This window comes from Aethalodelphis obliquidens, unplaced genomic scaffold (genome assembly GCF_003676395.1).
Source record: "Aethalodelphis obliquidens isolate GAN/ISIS:26980383/991018 unplaced genomic scaffold, ASM367639v1 scaffold54, whole genome shotgun sequence".
Taxonomy (NCBI): domain Eukaryota; kingdom Metazoa; phylum Chordata; class Mammalia; order Artiodactyla; family Delphinidae; genus Aethalodelphis; species Aethalodelphis obliquidens.
The window spans coordinates 2,192,757-2,216,193 of NW_020837998.1; the positions used below are offsets into that span (position 1 = coordinate 2,192,757).

General features: G+C 35.3%; 1 protein-coding gene across 1 annotated transcript in view; it reads left to right on the forward strand.

Moving 5' to 3' along the window:
- KLHL4 (kelch like family member 4) overlaps positions 1-21,945 on the forward strand; it is a 114,672-nt gene extending 92,727 nt beyond the window's left edge. Inside the window, exons 10-11 of the mRNA XM_027086063.1 lie at positions 18,966-19,137; positions 20,307-21,945. Of these exons, the coding sequence (XP_026941864.1) occupies positions 18,966-19,137; positions 20,307-20,366 (232 nt within the window). The 3' untranslated portion in view covers positions 20,367-21,945. The remainder of the gene's footprint in view (positions 1-18,965; positions 19,138-20,306) is intronic.
- Positions 21,946-23,437: the final 1,492 nt, after the last annotated feature.

Below are 23,437 nucleotides of genomic sequence, written 5' to 3' on the forward strand. Positions count from 1 at the left end.
CCCACCAGCCTTTGAAGCAGCTGGAACAACAGTTCTTTCCCCATTGAATCTTCCTGGCCCCAATGTCAAAAATTATTTGACCATGAATGTGAGGGTTTATTTCTGGGCTCTGTATTCTATTTCATTGGTAACTACATCTGTTATCATGCCAGTACCACACTCTTTATTACTGTAGCTTTCTAATAAGTTTTGTAATCAAGAAGTGTGATATGTCAATCTCTCTCCATCTTTTTTCAAAATTATTTTGGCTACTCTGGGTATCTGAGATTCCATATGGGTTTATAATGGATATTTCTATTCCTGCAAAAAAATGTTATTGGGGTTGTGATAGATGTTGCATTGAATCTGTAGATCACTTGGGTGATATTGACATCTTAACAACATTGAGTCTTCTAATCCAGGAACACGTGGTATCTTTCCACCTATTGGTGTCTTCTTTAATTTCTTCCTTTCCAGTGTGGATGCATTTTATTTCTCTTCCAACTCTAACTAGTAATTCAGTATTATGTTGAATAGAAGTAGTGAAAATTCTTATTATTGTCTTGTTTTTGATCTTAGAGAGAAAGCCTTCGGTCTTTCCCCATTGAATATGATAGATCTGGGTTTTCCACATATGGCCGTTATTATGTTGAGTTGGTTTCATTCTATTCCTGCTTTGGGTAGGGTTTTTAATCATTAAAGGGTGATGAACTTTGTCACATAATTTTTCTGCATAAGTTGAGATAATCATATGTTTTTCCCCCTTCATTCTGTCATTGTGGTGTGTTGCATGGATTGATTTTCATATGATAGCCCATTGTTGCATTCCAGGAATAAATCCCACATTATTATGATGAATAATCAAATTAATAATGCTGGTGAATTCAATTTGCTAGTTTTATGTTGAAAATTTTTTGCATCAGTATTTATTAGGAGTATTGGTATGTAGTTTTCTTATAGTGTATGGCTTTGGTATCAGTGCCATGCTGGCCTTATAGAATGAGTAAGTGTTACCTCTTCTCTAATTTTTTGGAAGATTTTGAGAAAAAATGGTGTTAATTCTTTTCTAAATCTAAAGTAAAATTCAACAGTAAAGTCATCTGACCCTAGGCTTTTCTTTTTTGGGAGATTTTTGAATACAGTTGACCCTTGAACAACATAGGTTTGAACTGCACAGGTCTACTTAGATGTACAGTTTTTTTTCAATAAATACGTTCTACAGTACTATACAATCCTTGGTTAGTTAAATCCAAAAATGTGGAACCATGGATATGGAGGGAGGACTGTAAAGCTATACACGAATTTTTGACTCTACATAGAGTTGGTGCCCCTAACACTCATGTTGTTTGAGGATGAACTGTACTTTGTTGAGATACTTTTGATCTCCTTACCATTAGAGGTCTATTCAGATTTTCCATTTCATCTTAAAAATAGAAATTTTCTAATGGTTCAATCTTGATAGGTTGTGTGTTTCTAGAAATTTGTCCATTTCATGATGGTTAATCAAATTGTTAGTTAACAATTCTTGATAGTACTTTTATAATCCTTACTTTCTGTAAAATCAGCACTAATTGCTGCCTCTTTCATTTGATTTTATGGGAGTTTTGTCTTTTTCTCATACTCAATCTAGCTAACAGTTTATCAATTTTGATGTTTTGCAGAACCAACTCATAATTTCATTGATTTTCTCTATTGTTTTGTTTTCTCTATATTATTTATCTATGATCTAATCTCTATTATTTCCTACCTTATACTAGCTTTGGGTTTAGTTACTCTTCTTTTCTAGTTTATTAAGGTGTAAAGTAAGGTTTTTTGCAGGGTTTTTTGTTGTTTTTCTTTTAGTATTTTGGGGTTTTTTTTTTACATATTTATTGGAATATAATTGCTTTACAATGGTGTGTTAGTTTCTGATTTATAACAAAGTGAATCAGTTATACATATACATATGTTCCCATATCTCCTCATTCTTGAATCTCCCTCCCTTCCACCCACCCTATCCCACCCATTCAGGTGGTCACAAAGTGCCGAGCTGATCTCCCTGTGCTATGTGGCTGTTTCCCACTAGCTATCTATTTTAGGTTTAGTAGTGTATATATGTCCATACCACTCTCTCACTTTGTCACAGCTTACCCTTCCCCCTCCCCATATCATCAAGCCCGTTCTCTAGTAGGTCTGTGACTTTATTCCCATCTTACCCCTAGGTTCTACGTGACATATTTTTTCTTACATTCCATATATATGTGTTAGCATATGGTATCTGTCTTTCTCTTTCTGACTTACTTCACACTGTATAACAGACTATAGGTCCATCCAACTCACTACAAATAACTCAATTTCATTTCTTTTTATGGCTCAGTAATATTCCATTGTATATATGTCTTCATTATCCATTCATCCAATGATGGACACTTATGTTGTTTCCATCTCCTGTCTATTGTAAATAGAGCTGCAATGAAAATTTTGGTACATAACTGTTTATGAATTATGGTTTTCTTAGGGTATATGCCCAGTAATGGGATTGCTTGGTTATATAGTAGTTCTATTTGTAGTTTTTTAAGGAACCTCCATACTGTTCTCCATAGTGGCTGTATCAATTCATATTCCCACCAGCATTGCAAGAGTGTTCCCTTTTCTCCACACCCTCTCCAGCATTTATTGTTTCTAGATTTTTTGATGATGGCCATTCTGAATGGTGTGAGGTGATATCTCTTTGTAGTTTTACTTGCATTTCTCTAATGATTAATTATGTTGAGCATTCTTTCATGTGTTTGTTGACAGTCTGAATATCTTCTTTGGAAAAATGTCTGTTTAACTCTTCTGCCCATTTTTGGATTGCGTTGTTTGTTTTTTTGCTTTGGAGCTGCAAGTGCTGCTTGTTAATTTTGGAGATTAATCCTCTGCCAGTTGCTTCATTTGGAAATATTTTCTCCCATTCTGAGGGTTGTGTTTTGGTCTTGTTTATCATTTTCTTTGCTGTGCAAAAGCTTTGAGGTTTCATTAGGTCCCATTTGTTTATTTTTGGTTTATTTCCATTTCTCTAGGAGGTGAGTCAAAAAGGATCTTGCTGTGATTTATGATATAGTGTGTTCTGCCTATGTTTCCTCTAAGAGTTTGATAGTTTCTGGCCTCACATTTAGGTCTTTAATCCATTTTGAACTTATTTTTGTGTATGGTGTTAGGGAGTGTTCTAATCTCATAGTTTTACATGTATCTGTCCAGTTTTCCCAGCACCACTTATTGAAGAGGCTGTCCTTTCTCCACTGTACATTCCTGCCTCCTTTATCAAAGATAAGGTGATCATATGTGCATGGGATTATCTCTGGGCTTTCTCACCTGTTCCATTGATCTATCTTTCTGTTTTTGTGCCAGTACCATACTGTCTTGATTACTGTAGCTTTGTAGTGTTATCTGAAGTCAGGGAGCCTGATTCCTCCAGCTCCGTTTTTCTTTCTCAAGATTGCTTTGACTATTCGGGATCTTTTGTGTTTCCATACAAATTTTAAATTTTTTTGTTCTAGTTCTATGAAAAATGCCAGTGGTTGTTTGATAGGGATTGCCTTGACTCTGTAAATTGCTTTGGGTAGTAGAGTCATTTTCACAATATTGATTCTTCCAATCCAAGAACATGGTATATCTCTCCACTTATTTGTATCACCTTTAATTTCTTTCATCAGTGTCTTATAATTTTCTGCATACAGGTCTTTTGTCTCCTTAGGAAGGTTTATTCCTAGATATTTTATTCGTGTTTTTGCAATGGTAAATGGGAGTGTTTTCTTGATTTCACTTTCAGATTTTTCATCATTAGTGTGTAGAAATGTCAGAGATTTCTGTTCATTAATTTTGTCTCATGCTACTTTACCAAATTCATTGATTAGCTCTAGGAGTTTTCTGGTAGCATCTTTAGTATTCTCTGTGAATATTATTATGTCATCTGCAAACATTGACAGTGTTACTTCTTCCTTTCTGATTTGGATTCCTTTTATTTCATTGTTTTCTCTGATTGCTGTGGTTAAAACTTCCAAAACTATGTTGAATAAGACTGTTGAGAGTGGGCAACCTTGTCTTGTTCCTGATCTTAGTAGAAATGCTTTCAGTTTTTCACCATTGAGGACGATGTTGGCTGTGGGTTTGTCATATATGGCCATTATTATGTTGAGGAAAATTCCCTCTATGCCTGCTTTCTGCAGGGTTTTTAACATAAATAGGTGTTGAATTTTTCTCAACCTTTCCCTGCATCTATTGAGATGACCATATGGTTTTTCTCCTTCAATTTGTTAATATGGTGTATCACATTCATTGATTTGCATATATTGAAGAATCCTTGCATTCCTGGAATAAACCCCATTTGATCATGGTGTCTGATCCTTTTAATGTGCTGTTGGATTCTGTTTGCTAGTATTTTGGTGAGGATTTTTGCATCTATTTTCATCAGTGATATTGGCCTGTAGTTTTCTTTCTGTGTGACATCCTTGTCCGGTTGTGGTATCAGGGTGATGGTGGCCTTGTAGAATGAATTTGGGAGTGTTCCTCCCTCTGCTATATTTTGGAAGAGTTTGAGAAGGATAGGTGTTAACTCTTCTCTAAATGTTTGATAGAATTCACCTGTGAAGCCATCTAGTCCTGGGCTTTTGTTTGTTGGAAGATTTTTAATCACAGTTTTAATTTCAGTGCTTGTGATTTGTCTGTTCATATTTTCTATTTCTTCCTGATTCAGTCTTGGCAGGTTGTGCATTTCTTAGAATTGTCCATTTCTTCCAGATTGTCCATTTTATTGGCATAGAGTTGCTTGTAGTAATCTCTCTTGATCTTTCGTATTTCTGCAGTGTCAGTTGTTACTTCTCCATTTCCATTTCTAATTTAATTGATTTGATTCTCCTCCCCTTTTTCTTGATGAGTCTGGCTAATGGTTTATCAATTTTGTTTATCTTCTGCAAGAACCAGCTTTTAGTTTTATTGATCTTTGCTATCGTTTCCTTCATTTCCATTTCATTTATTTCTGATCTGATCTTTATGATTTCTTTCCGTCTGCTAACTTTGGGTATTTTTGTTCTTCTTTCTCTATTTGCTTTAGGTGCAAGGTTAGGTTGTTTATTAGAGATATCTCCTTTTTCATAAAGTAGGTTTGTATTGCTATGAACTTCCCTTTAGAACTGCTTTTGCTGCATCCCATAGGTTTTGGGTCATCATGTCTCCATTGTCATTTGTTTCTAGTTATTTTTTGATTTTCTCTTTGAATTCTTCAGTGATCACTTTGTTATTTTTTTTTTACATCTTTATTGGAGTATAATTGCTTTACAATGGTGTGCTAGTTTCTACTCTATAACCAGGTGAGTCTGTTATACATATACATATGTTCCCATATCTCCTCCTTCTTGTGTCTCCCTCCTTCCCTCCCTCCCTATCCAATACCTCAAGGTGGTCACAAAGCACAGAGCTGATTTCCCTGTGCTATGTGCCTGCTTCCCACTAGCTATCTACCTTACGTTTGGTAGTGTATATATGCCCATGCCTCTCTCTCGCTTTCTCACAGCTCACACTTCTCCCTCCTCATATCCACAAGTCCATTCTCTAGTAGGTCAATGGCTTTATTCCTGTCTTACCCCTAGGTTCTTGATGACATTTTTTTCTCTTAATTTCCATATATATGTGTTAGCATACAATATTTGTCTTTCCCTTTCTGACTTAATTCACTCTGTATGTCAAACTCTAGGTCTATCCACTTCATTACAAATAGCTCAATCTCGTTTCTTTTTATGGCTGAGTAATACTCCATTGTATATATATGTCACATCTTCTTTATCTATTCATCCGATGATGGACACTTAGGTTGTTTCCAGCTCCGGGCTATTGTAAATAGAGCAGCAATGAACATTTTGGTACATGTGTCTATTTGAATTATGGTTTTCTCAGGGTATATGCCCAGTAGTGGTATTGCTGGGTCATATGGTAGTTCTATTTGTAGTTTTTTAAGGAACTTCCATACTGTTCTCCATAGTGGCTGTACCAATTCACATTCCCACCAGCAGTGCAAGAGTGTTATCTTTTCTCCACACCCTCTCCAGCATTTATTGTTTCTAGATTTTTTGATGATGACCATTCTGAATGGTGTGAGGTGATATATCTTTGTAGTTTTATTTGCATTTCTCTAATGATTAATGATGTTGAGCATTCTTTCATGTGTTTGTTGGCAGTCTGTATATCTTCTTTGGAGAAATGTCTATTTAGGTCTTCTTCCTATTTTTGGATTGGGTTGTTTGTTTTTTTGTTATCGAGCTGCATGAGCTGCTTGTAAATTTTGGAGATAAATTCTTTGTCAGTTGTTTCATTTGGAAATATTTTCTCCCATTCTGAGGGTTGATTTTCGTCTTGTTTTTCGTTTCCTTTGCTGTGAAAAACTTTTGAAATTTCATTAGGTCCTATTTGTTTATTTTTGTTTTTATTTCCATTTCTCTAGGAGGTGGGTCAAAATGGATCTTGCTGTGATTTATGTCATAGAGTGTTCTGCCTGTGATTTCCTCTAAGAGTTTGATAACTTCTGGCCTTACATTTAGGTCTTTAATCCATTTTGAGCTTATTTTTGTGTATGGTGTTAGGGAGTGATGTAATCTCATACTTTTACATGTACCTGTCCAGTTTTTCCCGCACCACTTATTGAAGAGGCTGTTCTTTCTCCACTGTACTTTCCTGCCTCCTTTATCAAAGATAATGTAACCATATGTGCATGGGTTTATCTCTTGGCTTTCTATCCTGTTCCATTGATCTATCTTCCTGTTTTTGTTCCCGCACCATACTGTCTTGGTTTCTGTAGCTTTGTAATATAGTCTGAAGTCAGTGAGCCTGATTCCTCCAGCTCCGTTTTTCGTTCTCAAGATTGCTTTGGCTATTCGGAGTCTTTTGTGTTTCCATACAAATTGTGAAATTATTTGCTTTATTCTGTGAAAAATGCCAGTGGTAGTTTGATAGCGATTGCTCTGAATCTGTAGATTGCTTTGGGTAGTAAAGTCATTTTCACAATATTGATTGTTCCAATCCAAGTACATGATATATCTCTCGATCTATCTGTATCATCTCTAATTTCTTTCATCAGTGTCTTATAATTTTCTGCATACAGGTCTTTTTTCTCCTTAGGTAGGTTTATTCCTAGATATTTTATTCTTTTTGTTGCAATGGTAAATGGGAGTATTTTCTTCATTTCACTTTCAGATTTCTCATCATTAGTGTATAGGAATGCCAGAGATTTCTGTGTATTAATTTTGTATCCTGCTACTTTACCAAATTCAATGATTAGATCTAGGAGTTTTCTGGTAGCATCTTTAGGATTCTCTATGTATAGGATCATGTCATCTGCAAACTGTGACAACTTTATTTCTTCTTTTCTGATTTGGATTCCTTTTATTTCCTTTTCTTCTCTGATTGCTGTGGCTATAACTTCCAAAACTATGTTGAATAAGAGTGTTGATTGTGGGCAACCTTGTGTTTTTCCTAATCTTAGTGGAAATGGCTTCAGTTTATCACCATTGAGGACGATGTTGGCTGTGGGTTTGTCATATATGGCCTTTATTATGTTGAGGAAAGTTCCCTGTATTCCTACTTTCTGCAGTGTTTTTATCAAAAATGGTGTTGAATTTTGTCGAAAGCTTTCTCTGCATCTATTGTGATGATTATATGTTTTTTCTCCTTCAATTTGTTAATATGGTGTATCACATTGATTGATTTGCACATATTGAAGAATCCTTGCATTCCTGGAGTAAAACCCACTTGTATGGGTGTATGATCCTTTCAATGTGCTGTTGGATTCTGTTTGCTAGTATTTTGTTGAGGATTTTTGCATCTCTGTTCATCAGTGATATTGGCCTGAAGTTTTCTTTCTTAGTGACATCCTTGTCTGGTTTTGGTATCACGGTGATGGTGGCCTCGTGAAATGAGTTTGGGAGTGTTCCTCCCTCTGCTATATTTAGGAAGTGTTTGGGAAGGATAGGTGTTAGCTCTTCTCTAAGTGTTTGATAGAATTCGGCTGTGAAGCCATCTGGTCCGTGGCTTTAGTTTGTTGGAAGATTTTTAATCACAGTCTCCAATTTCAGCGTCTGTTCATATTCTCTATTTCTTCCTGGGTTAGTCCTGGCAGGTTGTGCATTTGTAAGAATTCCTCCATTTCTTCCCGGTTGTCGATTTTATTGGCATAGAGTTGCTTGTAGTAATCTCTCATGATCTTTTGTATTTCTGCAGTGTCAGTTGTTACTTCTCCTTTTTCATTTCTAATACTATTGACTTGCATCTTCTCCCTTTTTATCTTGATGAGTCTGGCTAATGGTTTACGAATTTTATTTGTCTTCTCAAAGAACCAGCTTTTAGTTTTATTGATCTTTGCTATTGTTTCCTTCATTTCTTTTTCATTTATTTCTGATCTGTTATTTATGCTTTCTTTCCTTCTGCTAACTGTGGGGTTTTTTTGTTCTTCTTTCTCTAATTGCTTTAGGTGCAAGGTTAGGTTGTTTATTTGAGATGTTTCCTGTTTCTTAAGGTAGGATTGTATTGCTATAAACTTCCCCCTTATAACTGCTTTTGCTGCATCCCATAGGTTTTGGGTCATTATGTCTCCATTGTCATGTTTCTAGGAATTTTTTTGATTTCCTCTTTGATTTCATCAGTGATCACTTCCTTATTAAGTAGTGTATTGTTTAGCTTCCATGTGTTTGTATTTTTTAAGACCTTTTCCTGTAATTGATATCTAGTCTCATAGTGTTGTGATTGGAAAAGAAACTTGATACAATTTCAATTTTCTTAAATTTACCAAGGGTTGATTTATGACCCAATATATGATCTATCCTGGAGAATGTTCCATGAGCACTTGAGAAAAATGTGTATTCTGTTTTTTTTGGATGGAATGTCCTATAAATATTAATTAAGTCCATCTTGTTTAATGTATCATTTAAAGCTTATGTTTCCTTATTTATTTTCATTTTGGATGATCTGTCCATTGTTGGAAGTGGGGTGTTAATGTCCCCTACTATGAATGTGTTACTGTCAATTTCTACTTATATGGCTGTTAATATTTGCCTTATGTACTGAGGTACTCCTATGTTGGGTGCATAATTATTTACCATTTTTATGTCTTCCTCTTGGATTGATCTGTTGATCATTATGTAGTGTCCTTCTTTGTCTCTTCTAATAGTCTTTATTTTAACGTCCCTTTTATCTGATATGAGAATTGCTACACCAGCTTTCTTTTGGTTTCCATTTGCATGGAATGTCTTTTTCCATCCCCTTACTTTCAATCTGTATGTGTCTCTAGGTCTGAAGTGGGTCTCTTGTAGACAGCATATATATGGGTCTTGTTGTTGTATCCATTCAGCCAGTCTGTGTCTTTTGGTGGGAGCATTTATTCTATTTACGTTTAAGGTAATTATCAATATGTATGTTCCTCTTCCTATTTTCTTAATTGTTTTGGTTTCATGATTGTAGGTCTTTTCCTTCTCTTGTGTTTCTTTCCTAGAGAAGTTCCTTTAGCTTTTGTTGTACAGCTAGTTTGGTGGTGCTGAACTCTCTCAGCTTTTGCTTTTCTGTATAGGCTTTAATTTCTCCATCAAATCTGAATGAGATCCTTGCTGGTTAGAGTAACCTTGGTTGTAGGTTTTTCTCCTTCATTACTTTAAATATGTCCTTCCAGTCCCTTCTGGGTTCAAGAGTTTCTGCTGAAAGATCAGCTGTTAACTTTATGGGGATTCCCTTGTGTGTTATTTGTTGTTTTCCCCTTGCTGCTTTTAATATGCTTTCTTTTTTTTTAATTTTTGAGTTTGATTAATATGTGCCTTGGCGTATTTCTCCTTGGATTTATCCTGTATGGGACTCTCTGTGCTTCCTGGACTTGATTAACTATTTCCTTTCCCATATTAGGAAAGTTTTCATCTATAATCTCTTCAAATATTTTCTCATTTCCTTTGTTTTCCTCTTCTTCTTCTGGGACCCCTATAATTCGAATGCCGCTCTGTTTAATGTTGTCCCAGAGGTCTCTGAGACTGTCCTCAGTTCTTTTCATTCTTTTTTTCTTTATTATGATCTACAGTTTTTATTTCCACTATTTTATCTTCCAAGTCACTTATCCGTTCTTCTGCCTCAGTCAATCTGCTATTGATACAATCTACAGTATTTTTAATTTCATTTCTTGTGTTGTTCATCATTGCTGGTTTCATCTTTAGTTCTTCTAGGTCCTTGTTAAATGTTTCTTGAATTTTCTCTATTCTATTTCCAAGATTTTGGATCATCTTTACTATCATTATTCTGAATTCCTTTTCAGGTAGACTGCCTATTTCCTCTTCATTTGTTAGGTCTGGTGGGTTTTTCTCTTGCTCCTTCATCTGCTGTGAGATTTTCTGTTTCTCATTTTGCTTATCTTACTGTGTGTGGGCTCTCCTTTTTGCAGGCTGCAGGTTTGTAGTTCCTGTTCTTTTTGGTGTCTGTCCCCAGTGGCTAAAGCTGGTTCAGTGGATTGTGTAGGCTTCCTGGTGGAGTGGACTAGTGCCTGTGTTCTGGTGGATGAGGCTGGATCTTGTATTTCTGGTGGGCAGTTCCATGTCTGGTGGTGTGTTTTGGGGTGTCTGTGGACTTATTGTGCTTTTAGGCTGCCTCTCTGCTAATGGGTGGGGTTGTGTTCCTTTCTTGCTAGTTGTTTGGCATAGGGTGTCCAGCACTGTAGCTTGCTGGTCATTGAGTGAAGTTGGGTGCTGGTGTTGAGATGGAGATCTCTGGCAGATTTCCACCATTTGATATTATGTGGAGCTGGGAGGTCTCTTGTGGACCAGTGCCCTGAAGATGGCTCTCCCAACTCAGAGGCACAGCACTTATTCCTGGTTGCAGCACCAAGAGCCTTTCATCCACACGGCTCAGAATAAACGGGAGAAAAATTAGAATGAAAGAAAGAAAGAAAGAAAGAAGGAGGATAAAATAAAATAAAGTAAGATATTATTATTATATATATATTATATATATGATATATTATAATTATATATAATAATTATTATTATATATTATATATAATATAATACATTATATTATATATATTATTAGTATATTTTACTAAAATAATAAATAATTATTAAGAAAATTAATTTTTAAGTAAAAAAAAGAAAAAAAGGACAGATAGAACCATAGGACTAAGGGTGATAGCAAAGCTATACAGATAAAATCTCACACAGAAGAATACACATACACACTCACATAAAGAGGAAAAGGGAAAAAAATAATAAATCTTGCTCTCAAAGTCCATCTCCTCAATTTGGGATGATTCATTTTCTATTCAGGTATTCCACAGATGCAGGGTACATGAAGTTGATCGTAGAGCTTTAATCTGCTGCTTCTGAGACTTCTGGGAGAGATTTCCCTTTCTCTTCTTTGTTCTCACCACTCCCGGAGCTCAGCTTTGGATTTGGTCCTGCATCTGCAGGTTGGTCACTGGAAGGCGTCTGTTCTTTGCGCAGACAGGACGGGGTTAGAGGAGCAGCTGTTTTGGTGGCTCTGGCTCACTCAGTCCGGGGGGAGGGAGGGGTGCTGATGCGGGCGAGCCTGCGGCAGCAGAGGCCAGTGTGGTTTTGCACCAGCCTGAATATGCCATGCGTTCTACCGGGGAAGTTGTCCCTGGATCCCGGGACCCTGGCTCTGGTGGGCTGCACAGGCTCCCGGTAGGGGAGGTGTGGATAGTGACATGTGCTTGCACACAGGCTTCATGGTGGCGGCAGCAGCAGCCTTAGCGTCTCATGCCCGTCTCTGGGGTCCACGCTGTTTGCCGCGGCTCACTCCCATCTCTCTTGCTCCTTTAAGCAGCACTCTTAATCCTCTCTCCTTGCACACCAGGAAACAAAGAGGGAAGAAAAAGTCTCTTGCCTCTTCGGCAGGTCCAGACATTTCCCCGGACTTCTTCCTGGCTAGCCGTGGTGCACTAATCCCCTGCAGGCTGTGTTCATGCCGCCAACCCCATTCCTCTCCCTGCACTCCAACCGAAGCCCCAGCCTCAGCTCCCAGCCCCCACTCTCCCCGGCGGGTGAGCAGACAAGCCTCTCGCGCTGGTGAGTGCCTGTCGGCACCGATCCTTTGTGCGGGAATCTCTCCGCTTTGCCCTCCACACCCCTGTTGCTGTGCTCTCCTCCATGGCTCCAAAGCTTCCCCCCTCTGCCACCCAGTCTCAGCCCACGAAGGGGATTCCTAGTGTGTGAAAACCTTTCCTCCTTCACAGCTCCCTCCCACTGGTGCAGGTCCTGTCCCTATCCTTTTGTCTCTGTTTCTTCTTTTTTCTTTTGCCCTACCCAGGTACGTGGGGAGTTTCTTGCCTTTTGGGAGGTCTGAGGTCTTCTGCCAGTGTTCAGTAGGTGTTCTGTAGGAGTTGATCCACGTGTAGATGTATTTCTGGTGTATCTGTGGGGAGGAAGGTGATTGCGTCTTACTCTTCCACCATCTTCCCCCTCTCCTATAGCTCGGTTTTTGACTTGCAATTTTTCTTCCTTTTAAGTGTAAACCTTTACAGTTATTGATTCCCCATGTCATATCATGGCTTTCTTTGCATTCCAGAAGACTCTGTATGAGTCATGTTTTCATTATCACTTGTCTCTAGATGTTTTCTAATTTCCCTTATGATATATTCTTTGACTCATTTGTTAAGTGTATGTACTTTCATTTCCATATATGTGTGGACATATCACTTTTCCTTCTGTTGTTGATTTATAGTTTCATTCCACTGTGAAAAGACTTTGCATGTTTTCAGCCTTTTTAAATTTATTAAGACTTGTTTCATGTCCTAACATATGCTTTATCCTAGATAATGTCCCATGCTTACTTGTGAAAAATATATCTTCTGAGTTTTGGGGGAATAGAAATTTTTATATATGTTTGCTAAGTCCATTTGGTCTATAATGTTGTTCTTCTTTCATGTACTTACTGATCGTCTGTCTGGTTTATTTTATCCATTATTGAAAGTGGGAAGTCAAATCCTCCTACTATTACTGTAGAACTATTTCTTCTTACTCTTCCCCCTTGTTCTCCTCCCTTTCTTCTTCTTCTTCTTCTCCTTCTTCTTCTCCTTCTCCTTCTCCTTCTCCTCCTTCTCCTTCTCCTTCTCCTTCTCCTTCTCCTTCTCCTTCTCCTTCTTCTTCTTCTCTTCTTCTTCTTCTTCTTCTTCTTCTTCTTCTTCTTCTTCTTCTTCTTTCTTCTTCTTCTTCTTCTCCTTCTCCTTCTCCTTCTCCTTCTCCTTCTCCTTCCCCTTCCCCTTCCCCTTCTCCTTCTCCTTCTCCTTCTCCTTCTCCTTCTCCTTCTTTTTCTTCTTCTTCTTCTTCTTCTTCTTTTTCCCCCAAAATGCATATATTGACCCACTTGATGTTGTCTCAGAGGTCCCTTAGACTCTGTTGAATTTTCTTCATTCTTTTCATTCAGACATGATAATTTCAAAACACTTGTCTTCAAGTTCACTTATTCTTTCTTCTGCTTGCTTGAGTTTCCAATGGAAAATTCTAGTGAGTTTTTGAATTCAGTCATCTCATTTTTCAGCACCAGAATTTCTATTTTTTCTTCTTTATAATTTATTTCATTTGTTGACCTTCTAATTTTGTTCATTTATCTTTTTCCTGATTTCTTTTAGTTCTTTGCCTGTTTTTCTTTTCACTCTTTGAGAATATATGTCAGTCACTTAAATGTCTTTTTCTTGTAACACAGATGCCTGTGTTTCTACAGGGATGGTTTTGGAGGTTTACTTTGTTCTTTTGAGTGAAATTCATTTTCTTATTTATCTGTATGCTTTGTGGTCTCTTGTTGAAAACTGGCCATTTGAAATAACAGATACCTTTCCCAGTCCTTGCAGATTGACTCCATGCATAGGAAGACTATTGTTATTTAATCACTAATTATGTTCTATATTTGGGATAAGCCCATCTTGAAGGCTTGAGTTCTTCTCAGACCTCTACTGGGTTTGTCTGTTTCCTGGGCCTGTGTGTGTGTATGTGTGTTTGTGTGTGTGTGTGTGTGTTGATTCTCTGTATACATGGCTGCTTTTAAATGCCTTAACTTCCTTAAGATTCTCAGCCCTGATGCCTTTCAGAGCCTTAGCTATTCTATTGGAGTAATCAGTAATCTATTGTAGTACCAATAATCTCTTTTCCCAATTGTCTATGCATCTGTAATCCCCCAACAGCTTTCATGAACCATGTACAGTACTTCCCATGGCTTTTCCTAGCCTGAAATCTGAGCTGAAACACTTTTGACTGTCTGAGCTCTGAATTAGGTAACACAGAAGATAATCCCTTTGGCAACAACTGAGACAGGTTGAATTGCTGCATATTAGCTCTGCTCTTTTCTCTCTGGTTCAAGGAAAGGAACTGGGGCTGGGCCACTGCTTTATCCAATCCATGCCATGCTTTTCTAGGAGGGGGTGGGGCCAGAGAAAGTAAAAAAAAAATTCACAAAATTGCCTACATCTTTTTCTTGACTGAGCAGGTATTTGGCTGCTGTGGATCTTTGACTGATTTCTAGAACAGCTACAAAGTTATTTTCACCAGTCTCTATTTGTTTATTTAATATTTTTGTGACAGAATAAGATCCTAGAGCTTCCTAGTCTACCATCTTGCTGACCTCACTCCCTAGTAATGCAGCATTGAAAAAAAAGATAAAAACTACATGAAAATCACCTTGACTTGCCTGTATATTTAAAAGATAAAGCTGAATTTGCTCTGCCCTTTATTTATATCCAGAAGCACAATAGTGAAATTATATGTAATTACAAATGGAAAAGATCTTGAAAATCTAGTATATCCCTATCACCCTACATAAGTGGCAGTTGACACCCTCTATTGTTAAATGACAAATAGTGGCTAAAGGATTTTTTTCATATAACTGGGGTTATTAAAAGTTTGGAAACCAGTCATACTTGACTTTCCATTTCATTAAAAAACTAAAAGTTCACTATTCTACACTCAGTATTATTGATAGAATTAAACATCAAGCCACTATTTTCTACTTTTATTGATACAGAATTTCATCATATGTATAAAAGTTTAAGTATTTACTCTGTGCTGTGTGTGTATAACTGATGGGAATCATGTTTCCCTTTTAGAAAGGCCAAAGGAATGCAACTCAATACTTGTTAAAGTTCACTGTAAGAAGTTGAAAAAGGATAGATTCTACTGAAATTTCAAATTGCTTAGATAATTTATTGATGCCTTCCATAGACCACAAAAAATTACAGACGACACACAGTTCACAAAAGTTTAGGCCCACCTGTCTAATGAATGTATACATACTCTCAAAAAACTGATACTTGTATTCAAAAAAGGTAAGTGTAGCTTTCATTTTAAGAAAGGGTATCTAGGCATTGAATTCTACTCTTATGCTTGTAAAAATATGCATATTTCTATACCTAAGAATAACTGTAGCCACCTCTTTATATGACTCGAGAGTGGAGAAAACTATATCACCTCCTATAAGCTAAACAGACAGCATCAGGAATTATTATATTTGGGAAAACTTGATCAAATATACAAACAAATCCATGTAAAAATAACTATGCTTTCTCAAATTTCCATTAATGCCTAAACTATATTGGAGTGATTAATTCATGAGAAGCAGTGGTCAAAGAGTGATACTGATATAGAGAATTCATGTCGTTCATTACAGAAATATTAAAAGTTGTCTAGAAGATTTTATACAAAATAATGCAATACTATACAAAATTATATCTAGTAAGTAAAAAGTCATGAAGGTTTGTTACTATGAAAATCAAACCTGACTTCACAAAAATTTCATCTGAATTAAAAGTTAAATCATATAAATATATAGACAGAGAGACAGGTAATACTCTCAGCTCTTATAATAGTAATTTTCTTATAATAAATTCAAACTAGTAAGAGATTTTCTTTCTAGCATACTGAAGTCTATGCTTTTTTCTTTTATTTCAGTTTTTGAGACTTTTTATTGTATCTTAGTGGTGTAAATTGTGTTGCATTTACTTGGTTCCTTGTATCAAAAGGCATGGGATTAAGAAACTAGGTTTGGTCCAAAAAGAATACATTTCATAAGGAAAAAATCTAAAATACATAAAATATTTTAATTAAATCACCTTCTTCTCTCCCATTATTATGCCAGCATTTTCCTGGCTTTACCAAGAACCCCTGAAATTGGGAAATTCTATCTTAAGACCTGAAAGAGAGATGAATTGGGCTGCGTTTTAGCACTGTAGAGTGATCACCATGAAATTAGCCTTACGATAGCTTAAGTGTCTATACCAATTTAAATAGGCAACTAGGAAAATATAAACTCAGTTCATATTTTTTTGATATAGAAAATTTCATAATACAGACTACAAAATTAAATGCTTACAAACATATCCTAATAATTAAATGTTTAACTTTACTTAATGATATAATTATATTTCCAAATATACTATTTTTAATTTTTAATGGGAAAAAGCACTTTATGCATACCAAAACATGTATAGTATGCTAGTTAAAACCACTAGATTTGCAGTCAGACAGCTCTGAGTTCAAATCCCAGATCTGTTATTTACAAGTTATGTGACCTTGACCCTGTTACTTTACATCTCTAAACATCTGTTTCCTCATGTGAAAAATGGGAATAATTTTAGTATCAACTTCATAGGGTACAAAATAATAAAAGTTAATGCACTTAATGCCTTGCCTGGCACATATTATTATTTTGTTTGTATTATTTTTGTAATTAGTATTATTGTTATTACTAACATTATCCCCCTTATTGGCATTTTCCTTGTAAAGATCTTGAGAAAATAACTAGTGCTAAAGTACAGTTTTTGAAAATTATGACTTTCATACAAATATAATAGTAACTTGTCAAAGAATTTTGTGGGATTCATTAATTAATGAAGTAACCCATAAGACATTAAAATTGCTTCAAAGAATCTTCGAAGAAAAGACATAAAAACAATTAGGAATGCTGAAAAAAATTGGTTATAGATACAAAAGCAGTTAATAACCTATAGGGAATAAAATGTAATATTTGGGTGGGGTCATCATTCGGGGTTAGAAATTAATTCTATCTTTATCAAGCAAAATTTATTTTATTGTTATGTATAGGAATCACAAGAAAACTCAGTTTTCTACAGCTTAACTTCTACACCTATAGAGTTGTAAAATAGCCTTGTCAGTTAGAAAGTCAAAGATGCACACTCTGTGGAATCAGATAATCCTCATTTCCATGTCTTAGACAATACTCCTGACACTATTTTCTGGTAAAACATTGATGGCCTACCCAGTACCTTAGAAGTCTCATCCAATTAATTAAGATAATCATTTAAATTAAAGGTTTCTAAAATACATAAACTTGTGTTGGCTGAGTCAGGGATTATTATTTTTATAATGTTGATGAGAACATTGAGGCAAAGAAGTCAAGCAAATTGTCTGTAATTACTCTAAGTGGAGGAATAAGTCCATGACTAATTCCCTTTACTTCAGTCTCCTTTTTATTTCCACTAGAATATATATATATACATATATATATATATATATATATACTTATATCCAAAGTAAGGAGAAATAGAAAAGCAAAAGAGAAACAAAAGGGGAGAAATGGGGTGCTGTTTTAATTTGAAGGTGAGGTAGTGGCTAACTTTTTCTTTAATAACTGATCCTCTGTGTCTTTACAGATAACAACCAAGGTGCCCTGTTTTTTCTTCAGAAGATTCTACATTCCCCAAACCTCTCTAGTTAATAAACCAGTGTCCAGATAATATTAACAGCCAGATTTTTGAGCATTCATTATCATGCACATGCAGAAAAATCCTGGGTTTTGGATGCAAATCTATAAGGGAATCCTTCCGCAAGCCCTGGTTCACAATTCATATATGTGTGTACTGTGTTAACTGAGCGCAGCATCAATTAACAATAGCAATTGTGTTAAAGATTCAGATTAGCTAAAGCATACAGCTGTGGATTTTCTGGTTCTGCTTTTTAATATAACATCAGAATTTAAGGTGAAACCCAACAGTATATGGTGGATATTGAGGATATCTTAATTATTGTTGATTTCATATATTATTAAAAAATATTACTGGATGTGAGACCAAGTTCAAATGGAAGCTGGGATCAGATAATTTAGATTATGATTAAAGAGACAGAAACAGAAATAAGATGAGTAATACAATTGTAAGGAAATTAGTAGATGATAATAAATGAAATTTTGTAAAATAAATGTTTTTCATTGGGCTTTACAAATAGGCCAATATAAAATCGGAGATAATTTCTACATATAATTATATAAGTTTTTCTTATTGTTCACCCCTTTTAGATATTAGTATTCTATACTGGCTTCAAATTTTAGGAAAGAATTCCTGGAGAAGATTTTAATTAATATTGCTTATTGAATTCTCTTTCATTTTGCTTACAGAATAGGCTTGGGGATAAGGAGTTAACTTCAAATTAAAATGGAAAAACATCCCAGGGTCCTCTGAAGATAAATAAGAACTCTCATAGAGGGAAAAGAATACAACTGTGGTCTTTGTAACTACAAAGAGTGTTAAAACCAGGGTACTATAGTTTATAAAACAAAAAGGCAATTATATTCAGAATTACTTAACATGTGAGCTCTCATATAAACAAGATCAGGCATCTCAGATATAACTTGGATAAACAAAGAATAAGAAAAACCCATTCCAGCTAGCATACTAAATGACAGAGGAGGCATTTTCCACATAATGTTAAGATGCCAATATGTGAAATTTCCTCATACAGATTCTGAGTACTGATCAAAGAAATGTGTGGTATTTTTAAAAGGAAATTCATTGTCACTATGCTTTGAGTGACATCTGGTGGCTGAAGAGAATTCTGTCATTTAGTTATCCTTAACGTTTATTAGTCAGACTACACTTAGTATGTATAAGGTATTTTTAATTTCTTATATTAGATAAGAGTACATTTTATTAATGTCTATTAATTTTAACACTGTTGAACTTTCTTCTCAATTGTCTTCCTAAACCTCTTAAGGTATGATCCAAAAAATGATTCATGGTCAACTGTGGCACCTCTGAGCGTTCCTCGAGATGCTGTTGCTGTATGTCCCCTTGGAGACAAACTCTATGTAGTTGGAGGATATGATGGACATACTTACTTGAACACTGTTGAGTCATATGATACACAGAAAGATGAATGGAAAGAGGTACTCTCATTTAAAGTATTCAAATTGATATATTTCACGTTTTAATTTAAAAATTAAAATATGTGTTTGGAATTAATCCCATTCTCTTCCTCTCTAGGGCTGAACCAAATTCTTTAATGAAATTTATAGCATGTGCTTTATTTAGCTATAGAGAATTATTAACTGAGCTGTTTTATCATTAGCAGGATCCATCAGTACTCATATAAAGTGGAGACAAGACATTCTCTTAACGATGGACTCATTCCTTTTACAGAAAAGTGAATCAGATTCAATAATCCAAGAGCTTTACTCTCTGACCAACTTTCTATGTATGTATTATGACTTGAGAAGCAAAGAATAATGTCCTCACCCACAAATGTCTGCCCTTTCTTATTGGCTGGTGCCCAGGAGGAAAATCTTTCAGTCCCCTCCTTATAGAGGTTCTACAAATTACAACACTCCTAACTACTGATCAGTCATTCAAGGGACTTGGTGCACAGTAAGAGACTGGAATTAAACTCTCTCAAGAGTGCTGGGCATCTAACAGAAGAAATTCTAAGGAAAGTACAAGAAGGGGCACTGAAAGGACATCTTGGTGGTGTTAAAGGAAACTTGATGCTTCTGACAGCTTTGCAGTTATAGCTCTGTATTTATTCCAAAATGCCTAATGGTGTTTTGTTGATTAAATGATGGATTAATAAAATATGAAGTATGATTAACTCTTCACCATTTCCACAAACAAGCAAACCTTGTATTTGGTATCAAACGTCACCTTTCCTTACATTAACTTCATGGTGCTCTGTTTTCTACGTAGTAAGCTGGTTACTGTTCTAAATAAGTTATGTGTAATATACTGACACCTGATAATGGGATTCTAGCTCTTTCCTCCAACAATATGATTCATGAAGACCCTCAGAAATATTCAAGTTCTGCCATGTAGGTAGCTCTTTACAATGGTTAGGACAGCTAGAAATGGAGGAAAATATTTAGAAAACAAGGATGCCTACTTCATTTTAAAGACTATGCTCTTTCTACATTGGACTATTATTTGGGCTGCATTTTCCCATATCTTTATACAAGATGAAGGTTGGGCCAGAATAGGTAAGGACTTTTTCAACTCTAATATATTATGCTAAATGCAGAGTTCATTCAAACAGCATTTCTTTCCTTGTTTTTGTTTTCTGTGTTAGGAAGTTCCTGTTAACATTGGAAGAGCTGGTGCATGTGTTGTGGTGGTGAAGCTACCATAAAGCTATCTTTATCAAAGGGAAGGAAACTGGATAATTTCAAGAAGTGGAGTAGGAAGAGGAGAGGAAGAAGAAATATGTTCTTTCCTTCAATTAGTAATCAAACATGAAAATTCTTGTGTCATTTTAATATGTAGATATAAATGCTCTCATTTGTGAAGCCAAAGCAAGTTTTCAAACACTAATTACATATAGGTGTTTAGTGTATATGTTGTTGCAGCTAATAATATAAATGAAAATCCAGTAGTCTATGTTTAGTCTCGTCACTTTAGAATGTTAAAATGTTTAAGGGAAATTGATAGTGACCAAAGTATAAAAAGTTACAAAAGCATCAGTAATTTTGAGTCTGATAAGTTAAAAACATTTTCTATTTCAAAAAAAATTAAGTACCCTATCATTTGGAACGTAACTAATATAAAAGAGAACATCTAAAGCTTAAATTATAAGGTTTGATTTTCAGTAAGACATCATTCTTTTATCTAAACAATATCCTAAATAGCTAAATAATATCTCACATTTACCAAGAAGAAAGATTTTACTGTGGTGAGATTAAAAAAAAAAGAAAAAGCTCATTGACATAATTTGTTATGCTGATCACAGTAGGTTAAAATTTTCAGACTTACTCTTTTACAGTACCATTTTCCAAAGCACACATATAGATTTGGTATTCCTTAACATGTTGTCTTGTTAGGCAACATTTATTTTACCAGTAAAATATTATTGTAATTCCATATACACAATCTATACAATAAAATGGTGAATATTTATCATATTGATACAAACTGTGACCTCAGCTTTCGAGTGTCAGGGCCTCACTTGTATAGACAGTAACATTCTCCTCAAACATTTCTATGAACTCTTAAAACACCTGCCATTAAGTTAAACCAGTTTTCAAAAACAAAGCAATTTTTCAACAGCAGTAAAATTGAGATGTTCTACAATATTAACACATGGAAACACCAAAATGTTCAACATCCGTGGTTAATTCTATAATTATCTTTTATGTACCAGTACATGATTTTCTGTCAATTTTACATTCATCCAGTAGAGAATATTAAGGATATATGCACTACAAATGTTTTTAAATTAAAAAACAACAAAAAAGACTAGCTGGGTAGTATTTTACCTTTAAATTCTCACTTCCATGTCCAATTATTTAAAAAAAAGTGGGGGAGGTTGGCCAAAAAGTTCATTTGGGTTTTTCCATAAGATGTTATGGAAAAACCCAAATGAACTTTTTGGCCAACCCAATATTTAAGATAAAATGTTGGAAAACCTTCTTTATGAAAGTAACTTTTCAATTAAATTATGATTTTAGAATTTCTGCAATATGTCCTTTTAAATGGGCTTTGTATTGTAGTATGTGAAACCAACAAATAAAATCCAGAGATGCTTATAAAATGTACTACTACTTTTAAGTTTTTAAAAAAAGAGCAACATAGGTTGTACAAAGATATGTGTACTTTAACAAACTGAATTTAAATAAAATCTATTTCCTCTGGTTATAAAGTGTGGCTTTAGATTATGTCAAGTGCAGCTTGAATTGACCTTTTGATATTTATTTTTCCAATAGCTAAAGTATTTAAATAAAAAAATAAAATTCCCCTACTTTGTTTCTTATTCCTGCCATTGTCTTTAATTCTAAATAAAGGGTTATAGACATCTTCAGTTCTAGGGGTAGAGATGGAAACATAGAGATGTTGTAAAAAATAATAAACACACATCCAGAGAGTTCTGTTGGATCTTTAAATTCATACTTTATCTAAGTCAATGCAGAAGTAGAGTTACTTAAACTTTTATCTCCAGAGCAAAGCTTGGCCTGTCAAGTTAAATTGGAGTGTGAGCCAGTGGGAAAAAGAAAGATCAAAGGACCTACCACAGCTCAGCTTGCCAATGCTCCAGTCACAGCTAGATAGCACCAATAGGGAAATCATGTCCAGAGTCATGCTTGGTCAGGCAAACAGAGAAAGAATACCATCTTCTTGATGGTCCAGTTAGGCTTGCTTCATTTTGATCAGACATTGACTAGTAGGAGAGGTATGTATATGTTGCCCAGGGCTGCATTTGAAAATCATGCTCGCAAGCAAAAAAATAAAAATGTGGGGTTACATCAAACTTAAAAGTTTCTGTACAGTGAAAGAAACCATCAGCAAAATGAAAATAAACTATGGAAGGGGAAAAAATATTTGCAAACCATACATATGTCTAATAAGGGGGTAATATCCAAAATATATAAAGAACTCATACAACTAAGTAGCAAAAAACAAGCAACTCAATTAAAAAATGGGCAAAGAACCTGAATAGACATATTTTCAAAGAAGATATATGAAAGGCCAACAGGTACATGAAAAGATGCTCAACATCACTAGTCATTGGGGGAATGTAAATTAAAACCACCATGAGATATCACCTCATGCCTATTAGAATGACCATCATCAAAAATACAAATGCTGGATGTGGAGAAAAAGGAACTCTTGTGCACTGCTGGTGGGAATGCAAATTGGTGCAGCCACTATGGAAAACAGTTTAGCAGTTCCTCAAAAAATTAAAGGCAGAACTACTATATGATCCAGCAATACCACTTTTGGGACTATATTCGAAGGAAATGAAAACACTTACTTGAAAAGATATCTGCTGCCCAATTTTTAATTGGGTTGTTTGTTTTTTTGATATTGAGCTCCATGAGCTGTTTGCATATTTTAGAGACCTAAATAGACATTTCACCAAAGAAGACATACAGATAGCCAAGAGGCACATGGAAAGATGCTCAACATCACTAATTATTAGACAAATGCAAATCAAAACTACAGTGAGGTATCACCTCACACCGGTCAGAATGGCCATTACCAAAAAATCTGGAAACAATACATGCTGGAGAGGGTGTGGTGAAAATGGAATCCTCCTGCACTGTTGGTGGGAATGTAAATTGATACAACCACTATGGAGAACAGTATGGAGTTTCCTTAAAAAACTAAAAATATGGCCCAGCAATCCCACTACTAGGCATATACCCAGAGAAAACCATAATTCAAAAAGAGACATGTACCACAATGTTCATTGCAGCACTATTTACA